The sequence below is a fragment of the Eulemur rufifrons genome, chromosome 10 (assembly GCF_041146395.1).
Source record: "Eulemur rufifrons isolate Redbay chromosome 10, OSU_ERuf_1, whole genome shotgun sequence".
Classification (NCBI taxonomy): Eukaryota; Metazoa; Chordata; class Mammalia; order Primates; family Lemuridae; genus Eulemur; species Eulemur rufifrons.
This window is the reverse complement of record NC_090992.1, coordinates 7,021,891-7,043,620: the sequence shown is the minus strand read 5'-3', so window position 1 is coordinate 7,043,620 and position 21,730 is coordinate 7,021,891. Positions and strand designations below refer to the sequence as shown.

Sequence of the window (21,730 nt, the reverse complement as noted above, 5' to 3'; positions counted from 1 at the left end):
CTTATTAGGTATGAAATGTCCGATTTCCTTAAGTACTAAGTTTGACAGTTGATCTCTCTGACATTTCACTTTGACGCTTCGTTTTATTTTTATTGTGAAGGCATGTCCTCATTCTTTCAAATACATGGTTTGGCTTATTGTTATCTTTCAATTTTTTCTTAGAGCCATTTTTGTGAAACTATGGCTAAGTCAAAAATCCGTGTTATTTTCGAATATTTCCATTGTGGAACCAATGCTGCGCAGACAGCTCAAAATATCAACAAAGTGTTTGGGAAGGATGTGGCTAATGAACACACGGTATGTCAATGATTTGAGAAGTTCAGATCTTGTGATTTTAATCTTGAAAATAAGCCACATGGGCAACCTGAGACCAAGGTGGATAATGATGAGCCGAAAGCTGTAGCGGAAGCAAATCCATCTCAACCTATGCATGAATTAGCTGCAAGGTTTGACATTACTATTCCAACTATATTGGGCTATTTCAAACAAATCGGCAAGGTAAAGAAACTGGACAGGTACCACATGAATTACACTAGTGTCAGGAGAGATATTGTCTTGTCTCGAAGTTTGCTATTCTTTGCTGCCACAACATAAAAGCGAACCATTTCTACACCATATTGTTACATGTAATGAAAAATTGATTCTTTTTGATAATCTCAAGTATTCGGCACAATGGTTGGATAAAGATGAAGTGCCAAAACACAGTCCAGTGCTCCAGTGCTGGTTTTATCCACTACAGCTTCATGAAACCTGGTCAATCGATTATAGTGGATGTCTACCGTAACCAACAGGACAAAACGATGTGGATGCTTATGATTAAGCAGCCAAGCTTGGTCAACAGAGACAGGCCAATCCTCTTGCAAGACAATGCTCAACCACAAACAACAGCTGCTCAAAAACTACAGAGGCTGTACTTAAAAACTCTGCATCCACCACATTCACCAGACCTTGCACCAATGGACTACCACTTCTTGCAGGGTTTGGGCCACTTCTTGCAAGGAAAAGTATTCAATTCTCAACAAGCTGTGGAAAACACCTTTCCTGATTTCATCACCACTAATTCTCCAGGATTTCTTTGCTGCTGGCATAAACAAGCTACCGTTAAGATGGCAAAACTGTGTTGACAGTTTAGGTGCCTACTTTGATTAATTGTACTGCTTCTTGTTTGAGATATAATAAATTACACTTTTGATTTGAAATCGGACATTTCATATTTAATGATCTTATAGATAATTAAGGCTCATAACCTCCCTAAAGACTTGTTTATGAAAAATAACACTGCAAAATTCTGGTTCTAATGAATGAGCACTATGAGAAAAAAAGGTGGAATTTTTTTGTTTGGCTTTAGATAACAAAACTTAATTTTAAATGAAATTAAATTTTCTTTAAAATAAGTTGATTTCCCTTAAAATCACAGCCACAGAGCACCCAAGAAATATACTTAAGAATTATAACTATATCATAGAGGCAGTATCTCTTGGAGTTGGAGGGAGGACATTCTCTAGGGAGAATGACAAATCATAGGGAAAGGGAAAGAGACTATTTTATACAGTATGTACTAGAGGATTCTGATACTCTCCCAATGGAGGGTATGTTCTTCCAACCCACCACTGTGTTTCAATTACCTTATTGATCTACTATTACTGATTGGATTCTTATCTCTCAGGAGAACTGAGATAGCAAAAAGATTAAGAGGCACTATCCTAGGACTTGTGTTTAGCACATTTTCTAAAAACCACAAGTAACAGAAAAACCAAGTTATTCTGTTTGGATGGAAGAAGAATGATGAATTATAAAGCAAAGATGGAAAAAGAACACAACTCAACAACAACGCAGAATAATCTGTACAGATTCTAGCAATGTCTCAAAGTGTGAAGTAGGGAGAACTCGTCCTCAGAATCTCCTGGGATATCAGTTAAAATGTAGACTCCCCATTTCAGATCTACTAAATCAGAACCTCTAAAAGTAGGGCCACAAACCTCATTATTTTGGAAAATCCAAATTTTGAGACTTGCAGCTAGAGAGATTTACAATAACATTTCCTCTAACAAATCCAGGAAGAAAGAAGTACTTTATCTGAAATAACACTCAGCTTTACATTCTTGATAGGAGCCTACAAATATCATGCAAACTGAGTAAAAGCTGACATTTTCACATAATATTTTATGAAATAAATTTATATACTTAGTTCAAAATAGAATGAATACAACAGCTTTTTATTCAATAAGCCAAGAATGAAGATACTTAGTAAGCATCATGGTTAAGAATGGTTTGGTACTGAGAAATGTATTTTAGATGGCCTAAGTTACTTGTGATCCAAACACAATTTATCCCTAATTTAAAAATTAAAAACTGCTCCTGAGTTTAAACAAATCTCTCTGGATTACAATCCATATTAAATTTGTTTGACTTTTAAAACTACCAGGTACAAATTTTTCACACATTTTTTTCCAAAAGAAATGTTTCACTTGAACAAATATTCACCTTCTTAAAAATCAATTTCAGGCCAGGTAGGGTGGCTCACGCCTGTAATCCTAGCACTCTGGGAGGCTGAGGTGGGAGGATCGCTTGAGGTCAGGAGTTCAAGAGCAGCCTGAGCAAGAGCAAGACCCCATCTCTACCAAAAACAGAAAAAAATTAGGTGGTCATGATGGTGCACACCTGTAGTCCCAGCTACTCAGGAGGCTGAGCCAGGAGGATCACTTGGGCCCAGAAGTTTGAGGTTGCAGTGACTTATGATGACACCACTACACTCTACCTGGGGTAACAGAGTGAGACTCTCTCTCTCAAAAAAAAAAAAAAAAAAATTCAGAATGAGATAATATGAGACAATTTTAAGAAAATTTGAAACTTTTACTTTATAGAAATTAGGGCATAAACATACATAGTAAATGTTTCACTAATTTTTTTTTATTTGAGGATTATATAGAAACATTTCAATATATCACTCTAAATCTGAGTTTCAGATTTTTTTTTTTTTTTTTTTTGAGACAGAGTCTCACTCTGTTGCCCAGGCTAGAGTGCCGTGGCATCAGCCTCGCTCACAGCAACCTCAAACTCCTGGGCTCAAGCGATCCTCCTGCCTCAGCCTCCCGAGTAGCTGGGACTACAGGCATGCGCCACCATGCCCGGCTAATTTTTTCTGTATATATTTTTAGTTGTCCATATAATTTCTTTCTATTTTTAGTAGAGACGGGGTCTCACTCTTGCTCAGGCTGGTCTTGAACTCCTGAGCTCAAACGATCCACCTGCCTCAGCCTCCCAGAGTGCTAGGATTACAGGCGTGAGCCACCACGCCCGGCCGAGTTTCAGATTTTTGATGAAGAAAGTTGAATGCAAAGGACTTTATAATTGAGACTTTCTCCGTAGGGTATCCTAACTTTCCCAATAAAGGAGAATGCAAAAGAACTATGTGAGTAAGAAAATCTATTTTCACCTAAGAGATTTTTTTAGGAATACCACTTAGAAAGTACACTAAGAAAACAAATTACTAGTAATGCAAATCTCTTTTTATTGGGACTTAATCTTTTTCAATTGAAAAGTATTTCCTTTGTCACCCAGCAGGGTCCTGGAACATGTTGGCTGGAATTCAGATATCCAAAGTTCTGGTTACCTAGAACATCTATTCTTTATGTAGTAGCTTACAAGCATCAAAGGCTACCCTCACCTGATGCTTGGCCGGATCTATGCCCTCCAAAATAGTCTTCGTTTCCTCCTGCTTGTCCTGCGAAAGGAAAAAGAAGAACTCACGGATCTTATTCCAAAAACGAAAATCACACTTGGCCATGAAGACCTTGTGACTGGTACTTCAGATGCTGGGCTTTGTTAACTCAGGATCTTCAACTAAAAAGATTCTCATCTTTCGAGACCATAATCTCATGAGCAGAGTATGAATAATTTTTTAGGGTGTGATAATGTGGTTTTCTACCAATAAAACTTCAGTATAAACCTTCGTATATGCAGAAATAATTCTGTTGAATTATTTGAACTCATGCCTTTGTTTCAAAATAAAATTAAAGGCACAAATACATGAGCAACATTTAAAAATATCTAGCAAAGGAAAATAATGAAATCAAGAGATTTGGGAATATCAGAAGTTGGGGGGAAAAGGGGAAATACTATAAGATAAATAGTTATGTAGCTTTTCTCCCCATTATAAATGTACTTAGTGCTCATGTTTTACAACTATAACAAGAACCTTGAAAGAACTTGAGAGATGTAATATCTGGATTTTCTCTAGATCTAGACTTGACAGAGAGAAACTATCTGATGGTGAGACATGGATACAATTGAGGAAACAGTGACAAGCTTTCCAGTCATTGACCAGAGTCAACTAAGTCTCCAAATAAAAGTAATGTGACCTAGAGAAGGCTCCACTCTAAGTCACTCCAATTTCCTACCTAAGTGATGTATTTATCCTAAGGGGATACATGCTCCTATGGTATAGATTCAGCAAGAAAGTATCCAGAGACAACTACATGATTTGAAGAAGCTATTAAGACTCACTTCCTTTCCCTGCCACCCACCCACCCATATTATTTTCAACAAATAGCAAGCCCCATTTAAATATGAAGAATAAGCACAAAGTATCCAACATGGAACCTATCAACAAGTTCCTACCAAGACAGTAACACAATAAAATTTTAGTCAAATATTCCCCTATTCTTTCAAATAAATTAAAGAGAACATGGACTCTTCAAATAAATAGCTAAACAAAATGATACAACAAGAGATTTAAAAGTTAGTTGGAGGAGTAGAAGAAACAGGTTGACCATACCTAATCCAAAAATCTGAAATCTGAAGTGCTCCAAAATCTAAAACTTTCTAAGTGCCAACATGATGCTCACAGGAAATGCTCATTGAAGCATTTCAGATTTTGGATTTTCAGATTAGGGACGCTCAACCGGTATATATTCTGCAAATATTCCAAAATCCAAAAAAAAATCCAAAATCCAAAACACTCCTGGTCTCAAGCATTGCAGATAAGGGATACTTAACCTGTAATAATGAAACCATGAAAACCATCTTAGAAACAGCAACAAGTATACAGAAAAAAAATAGTGACCTGGATGATAAGCTTAAGAAAGAAACTGCAGGGGAAAAGGACAAAGAAAAGAAAGGTATTAGAGAAAGATAACACAAACACGATACATATGAATAATAAATACCCCAAAGGAAGATAACGAAATAGAAAAAAAAGTATTCAAAGATATAACAGAAGGAAGCTTTCCTTGGGGGGGAAAAAAGATGAGACCTAAAATCTTCACATAGAAAGCATTCACTGCTCTTCAGAAAAATCTGATATAATCAACATAAGACACATCCTGGTAAAATCACAGATGTGTAAGTTTCATGAAAGAATCTTATGATAATCCAGGCAGAAAAAAGAGTCACATACAATGAATAATAGTCTAGCAGGCTTTGGTAATATTCAGTTCCAGAAGATAGCAGTATAAAGGGTTTTTAGATTTTTGAAGGGAAAAAAAACAAGTGATTCAATAATTTTATAAATGGCTACATTTATTTATAAATACAACATACAGTATTCTCAAAAATGCACATAATTTCATATTCTCCTTTTTTGAGGAGAATAAATTCAAATAAAAATACCAGTACTAATCAGCCTAAAGATGAGTCAAGTTAAGGAACTCAGGAGTTAAGAAGCTATATAATGTGAACAAATAGTAAACACTGAATCCACTTACATATAATGTGGATATATATATTTAAGGTTAAAAAACTGTGAGAAATAGGGTGATAAAACATAATGTAAATGTTAAATGTAAATGAGAATGTTAAAATAACTCATAAAAGTTCTATGGTGGAAGATACATTAATCTTTTTGTCTTTCAGAATGTAGTCGATGCTGTCTGAATATTTGATTTTTTAAAATCAATTTGATTTTTTAAAAAATTTGAAAATATTTCAAAATTTACATTTGTAAATGATGTCTCAACACTCTTCCAGAAAGTAACTTTACTCCTGTGTTTTCTATAGTTCACTAAAGCTTTGGGAGCAACAAAATAGGGCTACTTGAAATACAATGAGAACATTTTTTTTACATAATGCAAACACTGGGACTATGGTCAGAGATTAGAAAATTAAATCATTTCGCCATCCCCCAAAAAACAGAAGGAAGGAAGGAAGGAAAGACAGAAAGAAGAAATCTATTCATGTTTGTGAGAACGTGGGGTATCAGAAGGTCTCAGCTGTTAATAAAGGTATAGACTGGTTCAACATTTTTTAACACTTTGGCAATAGTTATCAAAATTTCAAATGTAGACCCCTTGATAACCAGCAATTTCACTTCCAGGAATTTACCCCTATAGATATATTCATAAAGGTAGCAAAGATATATAAATTTGCTTAACAATATTTACTGCAGTATCATTTAATACTTAAAAACTGTTACCTACTCAGACATTTTTGAGTGGATAAATGGTTACATATAGAACACTGTCTACCTGTGAAAAAGAATGAGAAATCTATTGGAACTGACATAGCAGGATGTTATATTACATATATAATATGTATATGTAACATATTTATGTGTATCTGAATGTATTGAAATGTCCAGAAAGATACACAACATATTACTTAAATTAAAAAAAAATCTTATAAAAGCGGGCCTGGTGTACATTTTCGATTTTTTAATATTTAATATAGAAAATAAACTGATCCTGGCCAGGCGCGGTGGCTCATGCCTGTAATCCTAGCACTCTGGGAGGCCGCGGCAGGAGGATTGCTTGAGCTCAGGAGTTCGAGACCAGCCTGAGCAAGAGCAAGACTCTGTCTCTACTAAAAAGAAAGAACTTAGCTGGACAACTAAAAATATACATATAGAAAAAGTTAGCCGGGCATGGTGGTGCATGCCTGTAGTCCCAACTACTCGGGAGGCTGAGGCAGAAGGATTGCTTGAGTCCAGGAGTTTGAGGTTGCTGTGAGCTAGGATGACGCCACGGCACTCTAGCCCAGGCAACAGAGCCAGACTCTTGTCTCAAAAAAAAAAAAAAAAAAAAATATATATATATATATATATATATATAGGCCGGGCGTGGTGGCTCACGCCTGTAATCCTAGCACTCTGGGAGGCCGAGGTGGGCGGATCGTTTGAGCTCAGGAGTTTGAGATTAGCCTGAGCAAGAGCGAGACCCCATCTCTACTAAAAATAGAAAGAAATTATATGGACAGCTAAAAATATATATAGAAAAAATTACCCGGGCATGGTGGTGCATGCCTGTAGTCCCAGCTACTCGGGAGGCTGAGACAGGAGGATCGCTTGAGCTCAGGAGTTTGAGGTTGCTGTGAGCTAGGCTAACGCCACGGCACTCACTCTAGCCTGGGCAACAGAGTGAGACTCTGTCTCAAAAAAAAAAAAAAAAAAAGAAAAGAAAAGAAAAAAAAAAATATATATATATATACATATATATATATTTCTATATATATACACATATATATATATTTCTATATATATATACATATATATATATTTCTTTTAGATCCTAGTACTACATAATGCTAATGTATTTTGACAAAAACTTTCTTACAAGAGTTTACACCATATTATACCTGTAGTCATACCAAATACCAAAAACAAACCTGGGTCCAATAAACAAAGATGCTATGCAGAGAAAGGACACATAAAGAAATAGTCTTCATTTCAGTACACAATCATTTCCATTATAGTATTTAACAAGAGATACACATAGCAGAAAGATATAGATTGATTTGTTCAAGGCTCTCTGCTTATAGAGTAGTTAAAATGATTCTGCATATTAAAGAGGATGAACTTTCAAAAAACCTTGGAATTAACGGACATTTTAGTTCATTTAATTTTTTTATTTTCAAAATGAATATTTTAAGTGGCTTATTTAAGAATACTAGTGTAAAAATTTTAAATAATAGGATTATTTAAATTTAGGCAATTATTAAGAAGTTAGACAAGCTCTAACAATGAACAAAAATATAATCCATATTCTCTAAATATAATGGATATTCAATGTGTTTCTAATGAAAAATATCTGTATTTTTAAATCCAAATGTTTTTAAAACTAGAGAAAATGAAGTTTCAAAACAATTGCTTCAAAAATACAATTTAGAACATGCACATATTTTAAAGATTTACCTGAAAATGTTCAAGTATGTCCACTGTTCTGGCTGTGAATTTTTTAAAAGCAACACATAAAATTTCTAGATTGCCTTTAAAAACTAAGTTCTAAATTATGCCTACTACACATTTGGGATGAAAAGTCCTAAAACATCTGTTTCATCTCAGGAAACAATAGCAGAAAACCAAATTGGTGCATTAAAATATTTTAAACCATAATTAATATCCTCACTGATTCTAGTCCAGAATATTTTAAAGAATGGGAAACAGTTTTTAATTTCCTTCAAAAAGAAAAATATAATATCAAAACCTTCAATATCTGGCAAAAGTTAAGGTCTAAAATCTAACAAAGCATAGAGGCTGGTCCAGATTGTGTTCCAAAGATTGACTTGCATATATTTATTTAAAACTGAGGATAAAAACAGTTTCCAAAAACCTTTAGCTTCACAGGTTCACACACACAAAAAATCTTTTTAACTTAAAGAATTAGCAAACCTAAACATCAAGGACAGACCTATAGGATGCCAGGAAATACATCTCCACTGCATGTAATGGGGGTGGAGTCTTCTATCTGCAAACCACTGGAGGAAATTACTATAGCCCAAAACCAGTACTAGGAGGTGGTAGCAAAGAATGGAGAACAAGTAAGATGGTATTGCCTTATAAGATAAAGCTAGTAAAAATTATCAGTCACTTTTTCTAAGGACTCAGGGACTAATCTGCCTGCTTTACTCTCTGATGCTTCCTCTTTCTGACTAGAGCTTTTTCTTTCTTCTGGCCTATAGTAAAGCCTGAAATTATAAAATTTAATCATAGCTTTTAAATATCAAAATTATTATAGTTTCCCATACTTTCTATATTTTCTTTTCTTTTAAATTTTTTTTTGGAGAGGGGTCTCACTATGTTGCCTAAGCTGGAGTATAGTGGCTATTCACACTGCTGCTTTGAACTCCTGGGCTAAAGCGATCCTCCCACCTCAGCCTCCCCAGTAGCTGGGACTACAGGCCATCTCCAGCATTTCCACATTTTCTATGAAGAACAGTATGGCTTTTTATAATCAGGAAAAGAAATAATATTAAAATTTAGATATCTCTCCACAGATAGCCAAAGCATGCATGGCAGAGACAATATTTTTTTTTTTAAATTCCTCTCCAAGCCAATAGGCAATATATTTTTAAAAGTTAAAATCAATATATAAAATAATTCAAAAGAAGAAAAGGGAAAAGCTATGCACATGAAATTATTAAATCTAACAGTATTTATAATAGTGAAAATTGAAAAATAAGTCAAAAGTTCCATAATTAAGTGAATGATTATGGTTTATCAACTTGACGAAATATTGTGCAAGAGTCATAAATAGAGACTGTAGCAATATGGAAAAGATAATGATAGAATACACACTGGAAAAAATACAAAACAACTGTATTATACTATGACTGTAATTATATGTAAATATGAATGCAAAATTAGATTGCAAAATAGAAAAGTAAGTAATTGCTAGAATAACAGCATTACCTTTGTACATGATAATTAAGATATGGTTTTATCTGAGCCAGTTTTAATTTTACATTTTGAATGTAAATAATTATGGTAAATCCAAATAGTTGTATCTGTTCATTCAATGCAATTCTTCTAAGGAACTAAATCATAAACACTCTACCTGATTCCAGAAGACTATAAAAATATTTAAAAATATTTAATAACAGATTTTTAACTCAGTCAAAATCAGTATGATTTTTCTGTACATTAGAGTACATTTAACAAATAGTTCCTCTTTTTCCTATTTAACTTTCCCAGAACTCTCAACAGGTTAAGATAGTGACTTTTCTGTAGAAAATGAAAGGAAGAGAGACTCCAGTTAAAAATTCAAGGGATAAGAGTATTAAACTTTGCTTACAATATCTAAGCTTTTATGCTTTTATTTCAAGTGCTGAAATACTTCAATTTCTAATTTTTATAGATGATCCAAAGCAACTCTAAAAAAGGAAAAATGATATAGAAAGAAATCAAAAGATTGAGATCTACCTATCTCTGTCATAATTCTCAGATAAAAGAGTACAGCTATCAGAAATTTTAACTGACAGAGCAGATCTTGATTAGTAAGAATGAATGGTAATGTCATCATTACAATATTAAGTATTAAATCATTAGTAGAATGATATCATTTCTACTATTATTAGTGGAAATGATAATAAATAGCATAATCAAACTATGCATTTATTTTAGTCAATAATTATTTTCCAACAATGTTCTCAGGATTGGAATATTGCGAAGGTCTGTTATTGGAAAAAATGTAAAAAGCAACACTTACACAGTTTTTCTAAATAAAACTAATAAAGCTAATTTTCTACAACATTTGTAGCTTAAAAAACATATATGGTTTTTTAAGAAATATATAGGACAATTCTGGGAGAAACTCTAGAAAACAGTTTAAAGCACCCTCACAAAATAAAAACTAGTCAAAAGCACACATTTCAGCAAGAAGCAGTACTCTTTAAATGGAACCATAGTTTTAAGGATTACTATAAATATGAACCTGCCATTTAATTTGAAATTATGAAAAACCAAAACAGAAAATACTAAAAGAACAGAAAAAGAATAGAATTTGTAATAATGTTGTTAGAAAGATGATTAACAATAGCAGCTTTGTTTTTATGTCTAATCAGAGAAAAAACAGAAATCACTCAAAATGGTGATGGATATACTAATCACCCTAATTTATCAACACACATTGTATACATGTATCAAAATAACATTTTGTACCCCATAAATATGTTCAAGTATTATGTGTCAATTAAAATAATACTAAAATCACTCAAAGTGATCTGACATATTATTCTATTCTACAAACACATCATTGACTTTAACAATATGTGTAATAAAGGGCAGTTTAAAAAGTATAGAAATGTCAAAAGGGTTGGAATGAAAGGCAGAAACAAACTAATAATTTACCTAAGAAAAAAATATGCCCTACTTAACACCAACTATTTTGAAACACATTAAATATTAATACATGCAACAACTAGAACCAGTACCCAAGCTTTTTTTTTTAAGTTATTATATACAAAGGATGCAAATTAATGATCTTTACTAGTGTTTTCTAAACATTAAGTATGAATGAATATTAACATTCAGGAGAAAATATTTGAAATTAAAAATATCTTACTAAATCAGCCCCTGCTTGAAGTAAAACATCTGCAACATCCGTATGTCCATTTTCACAAGCATAGGTTAAGGCTGTGTCTCCTGTTGCTGTTGTGGCATGCACATTAGCGCCTAGCAAAAAAAACAAATCATACATTTACTTTGTGAACTGTAAAATTATATCAGCTAGTCCAATTTTGCAACCTGGTGAAACTGAAAAATTCAAAATGTGAAAATATAAAAATGCAATTTAAGCATCCTAATTTCCCTTTAAATATGCTTTATAAAAATACTTTTACCCACATAGAAAAGAACTAAACCATATGATTTTAAAAGACAGTATAATCTGCCTATACATCACTACACTAGTAAGATATACCCTAAGGAGTAAAAGAGCTATGAAAACAAAAAATATTAAGTAGTTTTCAGAAATCATATTGGTGGTAGTGTTGGTTTGTATTCTGAGGCAATTCTATGGATATTGTAGTATAAGTCAAATGAGTAATCATTTGGTGAGAACAGAAATTTTTAGCATGATTAAGAGAAAACACAGATATAAGATTATTGAGCTTAAGAAAAACCCTGTGACTCGGAATTGGACATATTGACATGAATGCATGATGTATTTTATCTATAAGAAAAATACATATTTCCTAGCCCTGACCAACTAAAAAGGTCTAGAGGCAATGGTAGACCAAGTGGAAATAGCATTTCTATCTTAGATGGTGACCCCTAAGTACCATTTCCTACTAAATGGAATTAGGGCTTCTTATAAAAATGATTGATTCTAAGACTGGAACAGAAACTATCCAAGATGAGCCTAGAAAACTTTGCCGTATGAGAAAGCAAGGAAACTATCAGAGACAATAATGAGGTCATATCAAAAGGATTTAGGAGCTAACCTTATTGATCAAAGATATTTAAATTGTCCCTTCTTCTGACAATTTTTATATCAAAAAGAATGATGACTGTGAATGAGGTAAAAACCATCATGTATGTTTAAATCCAAAAGTTCAAAATGATGTTCAAACCAAAAACAAACAAAAAAAATTGTTTACTAGTCACCTGTGAAGGATGCTAAGAACCACCTCATTATTTTGGAAACTGGGAAATAAAGGGGGGAAAACATTAAACATTTATCCTGCCAATCCTATATGATCTATACTTAATTTAAGGGCAATCAAATAGTTGATATGGAGAAGTTTCTCTTTACAGATGTATTTCAGCTAATAAATAAGAAAGGAATAAAAAAATTTAGAATATCACCATTTTGCAACTCTTAATTAATGGATGTAAGAAATGATTATCAAAAGCTTAATAATATCACAAAAAGAGAGACAACTGGACGTTCATTACTTCCTGAAGAAAGTACAAAAATACCATCTATGGAGTAGTCCATCAAAAAAAAAAAAAAAAAATCAAAACTGAATACAGGCTGGGCGCGGTGGCTCACACCTGTAATCCTAGCACTCTGGGAGGCCGAGGTGGGTGGATCGTTTGCCCTCAGGAGTTCAAGACCAGCCTGAGCAAGAGCGAGACCCCATCTCTACTAAAAAAAATAGAAAGAAATTATATGGACAACTAAAAATATATATAGAAAAAATTAGCCAGACATGATGGCACATGCCTGTAATCACAGCTACTTGGTAGGCTGAGGCTGGAGGATTGCTTGAGCCCAGGAGTTTGAGGTTGCTGTGAGCTAGGCTGACACCACGGCACTCTAGCCTGGGCAACAGAGTGAGACTGTGTCTCAAAAAAAAAAAAAACAAAAAAACTGAATACAAATTAAGTCTCTAGATCTAACTACTAATTTATGGAAAAGTCAAGGGACAGAAAAATAAGTTAAATAAAATCATAGACATAAAATCAGCAAAATTCATACTCCGGGAAGCCTAAAGGATAAACATTCCATTTCTTCAACCAAAAATTGCAAGAAAAATGACAGAGAGCCCATAGATAAAAAGAGACTTAAGAGACATATTAATCAACAGTGATCATACAAATCTTATTTCAATCCTGATTCAAACAACTCTTGAAAGACACACACAAAGAAATATGAAGACTGCTTGGATATTTGCTAAGGAACTATTATTAAAAAGTCTCAGGCAGGAAAATGGTACTGTGGTTATTTTTATAAATTATCTTTTACAGATATATACTGAAAAGATAATTTTATAAAAGTGTTTTATTTTAAAAATTAAGTTAAGAATATTTATTTTAAATAAAAATAATTTAAAAAAATAAGTGGGAAATGGGAGTACAGATGAAGTTAAGATTGGCCATGAATTAAACATTCATGTTTTAACTGGGTGATGGGTTCTTAGAGTTCAATGTACTATATTCTCTATGTGTGTGGAAAAAATGTCATAACAAAAGGTTTTTTAGTGGTTTTTAATTGTATAGGCCCTACTGGAGTTGTCTTTAGTACAACACTATAAGAAGAACTTCACATAAATAAATCACACCTAAACCTAGGGGAAAAAATTTTTAGGTAGTGATCATATAAAAAAGTGATTCTCAAACACTGAGATAGTTCTGGGAACTATATACTTCAAATCAGCAAAAGGAGCTAAATATTAGAATTAATGGTGATGCTGCAGAAAAAACAATGTCAGGAGTTCTAAGTTTTAATGTTGGCTTTGTCACTATTAGCAATATCATTATGCATCAGTTTCCATATCCACATTTCTTATTACATAGGAACTGGCAGCAATTAATAGAGATAACACAAGGGCTGAGCAGACTGCTTGTTATTCAATAATTTCTTTTTTGTTTGTTCGTGTTTCTTTGGAGACAGGGTCTAGCTCTGTCTAGGCTGGAGTGCAGTGGCACAATCATATCTCACTGCAGCCTCAAACTCCTGGCCTCAAGCAATCCTCCTGCTTCAGCCTCCCAAAGTGCTGGTATTACACGTATGAGCCACAGCACCTGGCTCTGTTATTCAACAATTTCTTAATAAATATTTATCCTTTCTTTGAAAAACGTTGCCCTGGGTAGAGTGCAGTGGTGTCATCATAACTCACTGCAACCTCAAACTCCTAGGCCCAAGTGATCCTCCTGCCTCAGCCTCCCAAGTAGCTGGGATTACAGGCATGCGCCACCATGCCTGGCTAATTTTTTTTCCATATATTTTTAGTTGTTCAGATAATTTCTTTCTATTTTTTTTTAGTAGAGACGGGGTCTCACTCTTGCTCAGGCTGCTCTCCAACTCCTGAGTTCAAACAATCCACCCGCCTCGGCCTCCCAGAGTGCTAGGACTACAGGCGTGAGCCACTGCGCCCAGCCCCAGCAAATTTTCTACTGTTAGTAGATACAGTGTCTCACTCTTGCTCAGGCTGGTCTTGAACTCCTGAGTGCAAGCAATCTTCCCACCTCGGCCTCCCAGTGCTAGGATTTATAGGCATGAGCCACCATGCCTTGACGTAAGCCTTTTTCTAAAAGGCATTTTTAATTTTTTAATTTAATTTTCCTTTATTTTTAATTAACAAATAATATATATATTTATGGGGTACAATGAGATGTTATGATATATGCATATGTTATGGAATGATTAAATCAAGCTAATTAACATATCCATCACCTCATGTATTTATTTCTTTGGGGTGAGAACATTTAAAATATACTGTTTTAACACATTTGAAATATACAATACATTATTGTTAACTTAGTCACCATGCTGTGTATTAGATCATTAAAATGTGTTCCTCCTGTCTAAAAGAAATTTTGTACCCTTTGAGCAACATCTCCCCTCTCCCCCTATCCACCTTCTTCCCACCTCCCTACACTCTGATAACCACCATTCTCCTATCTATTCCTATGAGTTCAATGTCTTTAGATTCCACATATAAGTAAATTATTATTTGTATTTATCTTTCCAAGCTATAAGGCATTTCTAAAGCCACATACCAGCAGTCAACAAATATTTAACCAACTCCAAGTGTCCTTCCTGAGAAGCCTCCATCAGAGGTGTGGAACAGCCAAGTTCTATATCAGCCCCTGCCTTAATCAAGAAATCTGCAACTTCAGAAAATCCTCCACAGCAAGCCAAGGTAAGAGCAGTTTCTTGGGTTTCTTCTGTCTGGGCATTTATATTTGCTCCTGGGAAAACATAAAAATATATTAAACTAGTTGCAAGAGACTTATAATAAAGATACTATTTTTCTGAATTGTGATAATCATCTCTATCTTCTCTGCTTCTGTGGTTCTTTCCAGGGTGTTAACAACTTATTTTATCATCAATACAAAAAGAAATATATATATGTATATATACATATGCTAGTTATAGTAAATTTCACTGATACAAAAACATCCAAAGGAAACTGATTTTTTTTAAATGAAGTAAAACTGTTTTACCTTGTGCTAAGAGTAGTGCTACCATCTCTTCGTGTCCTTCCCGAGCAGCTTCCATTAAGGGAGTATATCCTTCATCATTAACTTCTTCAAGATTTGCTCCCCTTTCAATAAGTAGAGCTGCCAATTCAACATGCCCTCCACAAGCAGCTAGTGTCAATGGAGATTCAAATGAATCTGCAGGCATATTCACTTGAGCACCACTATCCAAAAGCAAACGTGCCACCTCTACATGTCCATCCTGCATGCAGATTTTCAGAAGTAAAGCAAAAGGAGAGAAATTTTTTTGTTTTGAGATTTTTTTTAATGCAAGAAAAGAGATGGGAAAAAGACACAAAGGAAGAAAACAGAAAGGAAGATTAGAAGATTTAGCTTATCATGCTCATCTGAGCCTTACCCAAAGTTCATTAATATTATTTTTAAATAATTTTTTTGTTTTGTTTTGGTTTTTTTTTTTTTTTTTTGGAGACAGAGTCTCACCCTATTGCCCAGGCTAGAGTGAGTGCCGTGGCGTCAGCCTAGCTCACAGCAACCTCAAACTCCTGGGCTCAAGCGATCCTCCTGTCTCAGCCTCCCGAGTAGCTGGGACTACAGGCATGCACCACCATGCCCGGCTAATTTTTTCTATATATATTTTTAGCTGTCCATATAATTTCTTTCTATTTTTAGAGGTGGGGTCTCGCTCTTGCTCAGGCTGGTCTCGAACTCCTGAGCTCAAACGATCCGCCCACCTTGGCCTCCCAGAGAGCTAGGATTACAGGCGTGAGCCACCGCGCCCGGCCTAAATAATTTGAAATTTATTTTACCTTACTTTGGAGCAAGCCCAAAATTCTCCAAAAAAATTGGACTTGGTGATATACAGTCACAATTCCAAATAATTTTGAATTTCCACATTTTTTGAAGTTCAAAAAACTGTTAGATCCACAGTCAACAGTACATCAAAATAATTAGTTTATACTCATGCCAGGTCAAATATAGCCATACCCTCAAACTCAGGTGTCATATTCAAGTATAGAAACTGTATTAGATCTATTTTAAAAACAAAAAGGCTTGGCAAAAAAATAACACAACAAATTCTGTGAAGTCATAACCACTTGGGATTATGTCACCAAGATAAACCCCTGTGGATTGATACTACCCTATATTTTTCCTCATTACAACAGCTTGTTGCAATGAGGCAAAAAATTTTACAAAGATTTAAAAATAAGTATCACATTCATTTGTAAATGATTTTACCATGGGCCCATTTGCATAGATAGTAAGGCAATTAACAATAAAACATTCTCATGGAAAGTATCCATTCTATCCCTCTATCATCATAAATACCCTTTCTTAATTTCAAATTTTTGACTTCAAAATTTATATAGGCCTCAATAATGCCTGTTGTGGCACATAAAGTCAGATGCTATGTTGTTCTATATTTCAAAAATGACCAAGGTCGGGTGCGATGGTTCATGCCTATAATCCTAGCACTCTGGGAGGAAGCCTCTTGAGGTCAGGAGTTTGAGACCAGCCTGAGCAAGAACAAGACTCCGTCTCTACTAAAAATAGAAAAAATTAGCCAGGTGTGGTGGTGTACACCTGTAGTCCTAGTTACTCAGGACGCTGAGGCAGAGAATCCGGATTGCTTGAGCCCAGGAGTTTGAGGTTGCTGTGAGCTAGGCTGACGCCATGTGCTCTAGCCCAGGCAACAGAGCAAGACTCCGTCTCAAAAAAAAAAAAAAAAAAAAAAGACCAAAATATTGCTAATGAAGAATCTACAGAGTACAAAAATAAGGCTTTATAAGGTTAGATGATTCTTTTATTAAAGAATTAATTAAACCCCACTTTCACCACTGGAGGTTCTAGCTAGAACAATAGTACTGGAAGTTCTAACTACAGCAATGAGACAAGAGAAAGAAATAAGGGGCATCCAAATTAGAAAGCAAGAAGTCAAACCATCCTTGTTTGCAGACGATATGATCTTATATCTAGAGAAACCTAAAGACTCAACCAAAAAACTATTGAAACTGATAAACAGAGCCCCTTCAGATTTGTAAAACAAAACAAAACAAAACAAAACACTGTTAAACAAATTCAGTAAAGTTGCAGGATACAAAAATCAACATACAAAAATCAGTAGCATTTATATATGCCAATAGTAAATAATCTGGACAAAAAAAAAAAAAACAAGAAAGCAATCCCATTTACAATAGCTACAAATAAAATACCCAGGAATAAACTTAACTAAAGAAATGAAAGCGTTGTATAATGAAAACTATAAAACACTGATGAAAGAAATTGAAGTGGACAAGAAAAAATTGAAAGATACTCCAGTTTAGGGATTGGAAGAATCAACATTGTTAAAATGTCCATACTACCTAAGGCAATCTACAGATTCAACGCAATCCCTATCAAAATACCATGGCATTCTTTACAGAAATAGAAAAAATAATCTTAAAATTATATGGAACAGAAGACCCAGAATAGCCAAAGCCATCCTGAGCGATAAGAACAAATCTGGAGGACTCACATTACCTGACATCAAATAATACTATAAAGCTGTAAAAACCAAAACAACGTGGTACTGGCATAAAAACAGACACGTACACTAGAGGAATAGAATAGAGAACCCTGAAATAAATCTACACATCTATAGTAAACTTATCTTTGACAAAGATGCCAAGAACATACACTGGGGAAAGGACAGTCCCTTCAATAAACGGTGCCGGGAAAACAATACCTATATGCAGACCCATATCTCGCACCACATACAAAAATCAAATCAAAATGAATTAAATACTTAAATATAAGACCTGAAACCATGAAATTAACTAAGCATTGGGGAACCACTTCAGGACATTGGTCTGGGCAAGGACTTCTTGAGTAATACCAAAGCACAGACAACCAAAGCAAATTGGACAAATGGGATCACATCAAGCTAAAAAGCTTCTGCATAGCAAAGGAAACAATCAACAAAGTGAAGAAACAACCCACAGAATGGGAGAAAATATCTGCAAACTACCCATCTGACAAGCAATTAATACCTAGAATATATAAGGAGCTCTAACAGCTCAACACTAAAAAAAAAAAAAATCAAATAATCCAATTAAAAATGGGCAAAGGATCTGAATAGACATTTCTCAAAAGAAGACATAACAAATGGCCAACAGGTATATGAGAAAAAGCTCAACATCATTAGCATCAGAGAAATGCAAATCAAAACCACAATGAATTATCATCTCACCCCAGTTAAAATGGCTTTTATCCAAAAAGATAGGCAATTAACAAATTGTCAGAGAGGATGTGGAGAAAGGGAAACCCTGGTACACGGTTGGTAGGAACGTAAATTAGTATAACCACTATGGAGAACAGTATGGAGTTTCCTCAAAAAACTAAAAATAGAACTACCATAAGACCCAGCAATCCCACTGCAAGGTATATATCCAAAAGAAGGGAATTCAGTATATCAAAAGCTATCTGTACTCCCATTATTATTGCAGCACTATTCACAAAAGCCAAGATTTGGAATCAACCTAAGTGTCCATCAACAGATGAATCAATAAAGAAATTGTGGTACATATACACAATGGAATATTATTCAATCACAAAAAAGAATGAAATCTTGCCATTTGAAACAATATGAATGGAAATGGAAAACATTATGTCAAGTAAAATAAGCCAAGCACAGAAAGACAAATCTAGCATGTTCTTATTCATATATGGGAACTAAATATTAAAAACAAATTATCTCATGGAGACAGAGAGTAGAATGATGGTTACCAGCAGAAAGGAAGCATAGCAGGGAGGGGGGATAAAGTGGGAATGGTTAATGGGTGCAAAAATATAGTTCGATAGAATGAATATTTGATAGCACAACAAAGTGACTATAATCAACAATAAGTTATGGTATACTTTAAAATAAAAGTGGAACTAAAATATTACTAATATAAAGGAACAATAAATGCCTGAAGTGACAGTCCAATTACCCTGACTTGATTAATACACATTGTATGGCTATATCAAAATGTGATATGAGCCCTATCAAAATATACAACTATTATGTACCCATAATTAAAAATTTTCTAAAGTTTTAAAAAATAATTAAAGAAACCTTAATTGTTAAATTTCAGTATCCATCAAGAGTTTCATTATGCTTAACTAAATGACCAGCTCAGCTTTAATCACTTTTGATACAATGCCAAAAACAGATGACTTCACATAAAAATGTTAGTTTTACTAATATTTCAAATATATGTAAAATAAAATATATTTTAAGCAAATTACTGTATTGCATTATCTGGTTTTGAAATAAATTTCTAATTGAAAAAAAAAAGTAAGGATTTTAGGGAACTGCTATTTTGCCTAGTCCCTCCTGACTCTCAATAAAATGTTTTACTTGAATTTAATATTCTTTATAGCTTCTGCTAACATATCTTAAATACATACATTAAGAGAGGAATTGTACTAGGTACAACTATAAAAGCCAGGTCAGGTAGGGGAAGCTGTTTGGAGGCACTGGACAGCAACCAAGCTAGGGTTATCATCACCGAAAAAAGTAGTACATGAGATGAACCCTACATTTACTCCAGCTTTCTCCCCACGGACATCTTCTAAACCTATTTCCCTTCCCTAAGTCATGGGAAATAAATCCCAAACAGAGAGTCAACATTTCACTGGGCAAAGGAAACAAAGATCAGAATATGAGGCAGCCAAGACAGTTAGGTCTTGGGGAGTTGGGGCAGGGTACCAGAGAAAAAGAAAACATAGAAAAGGAGTCCCAAAAAATCTATACAAAATTCTCTTCAGTTACCTGGGCAACTCTTGAATTGAGCATGCCAAGGATGAGACTCCAGGAAAGGCTGGAGATCTTGGGAGTTCTGGCTCAGCCAAAATGGACAGACCTTGAGGAATAAGCCAGGATTTCAGCTGAGATTGTAGAAGGCCATCCATAAGGACTAAGGAGTACACCGTAGGAGTAAGGGCAAAGCTGAAATCAAGCCTCACCAGGACCAAAGTGATCTACTGGTAATTCAACTGCTTGCTAGAACAAAATTTAACAGGCTTAAAAGGAGGACAGCATAATATAGAATCCCTAAAAAGTATAATGAATAGATATGAGAGACAGGGAAAAAGTGACTTACAATCAAAATATAAAATAATCAATAAAACCAATCCCAAGAGTGACTCATATATAGGAGTTAGCAGAAAAGGACCTCAAAATAACTATTAATGATATGTTAAAGAAAATAAAAGGGAAAAAAATGAATGAAAAAATAAACTTCAACATAGAATCAGAATATGAAAACACCATACCAATAATTATATTAAATGTAAATGTAGGTCTAAGCAAACCAAATAAAAGAGATTGATGGAGTGGGTTGTAAACATGATCCAAATGTATGCTATTTTTATAAGAAACTCACACTTCAATATAATGCTATAGGCAGGCTGAAAGAAAAGGACAAAAATATGTATCAGGCAAACAGTCAAAAGGAAGTAAGAGTAGCTACCTTAGTATCAAGTAAGGGAGACCTCAGAGCAAAGAAAATTACCAGAGACAGAAAGAGACTTTATATAATAATAAAAAGGTTAATCAGCCAAAAACACAGAGCACTTCTAAAATTGCTATATGCGCCAAATAACAAAGTCCCAAAATGTAAAGAAATCTGCGAAACAACTGAAGAAGAAAGGGACAAATCCACAATTATAGCTGGAGATTTTAACACCTCTCTCTCAACAATCACTAGAACAAAACTAGATAGACAATCAGAAGAATATATCTATCCACATGATCTACCTGACATTTAGAGAATAGTCCACCCAATAACAGCTAAATATACAAACTTTTCAAGTGCCCAGAGAATATAAATCCGCATCCTAGCCATAAAACAAATCTCAGAAATTGAAAAAAACCTGAAATCATACAAAGTGTGTTCTCTGATCACAAAAGAATCAAACTAGGAATCATTAACAGAAAGATAGCAGGTAAATATTCAAACTTTTAGAAACTAAAAATAGCAATTTTACTCCTACCCAACAGAAACAATCACTTGTGCCAACCAAAAGACATGGATAACAATGTTCAAAGAAGCTCTATTTTTTTTTTTTTTTTTTTTTGAGACAGAGTCTCACTCTGTTGCCTGGGCT

General features: G+C 34.2%; 1 protein-coding gene across 5 annotated transcripts in view; it reads right to left on the bottom strand.

Moving 5' to 3' along the window:
* Nucleotides 1–21,730, bottom strand: part of ANKHD1 (ankyrin repeat and KH domain containing 1) — a 123,288-nt gene that overhangs the window by 55,360 nt on the left and 46,198 nt on the right. For 2 of the 5 annotated variants that reach the window (XM_069483736.1, XM_069483737.1), the window contains exons 8-11: nucleotides 15,605–15,842; nucleotides 15,158–15,349; nucleotides 11,274–11,383; nucleotides 3,489–3,724 (exon numbers count right to left, since the gene is read on the bottom strand). In XM_069483736.1, the coding sequence (XP_069339837.1) occupies nucleotides 3,623–3,724; nucleotides 11,274–11,383; nucleotides 15,158–15,349; nucleotides 15,605–15,842 (642 nt within the window). In that variant the 3' untranslated portion in view covers nucleotides 3,489–3,622. Of the gene's footprint in view, nucleotides 1–3,488; nucleotides 3,725–11,273; nucleotides 11,384–15,157; nucleotides 15,350–15,604; nucleotides 15,843–21,730 lie in introns of those variants that run through there. The other 3 variants (XM_069483733.1, XM_069483735.1, XM_069483738.1) reach the window with 3 other exon arrangements.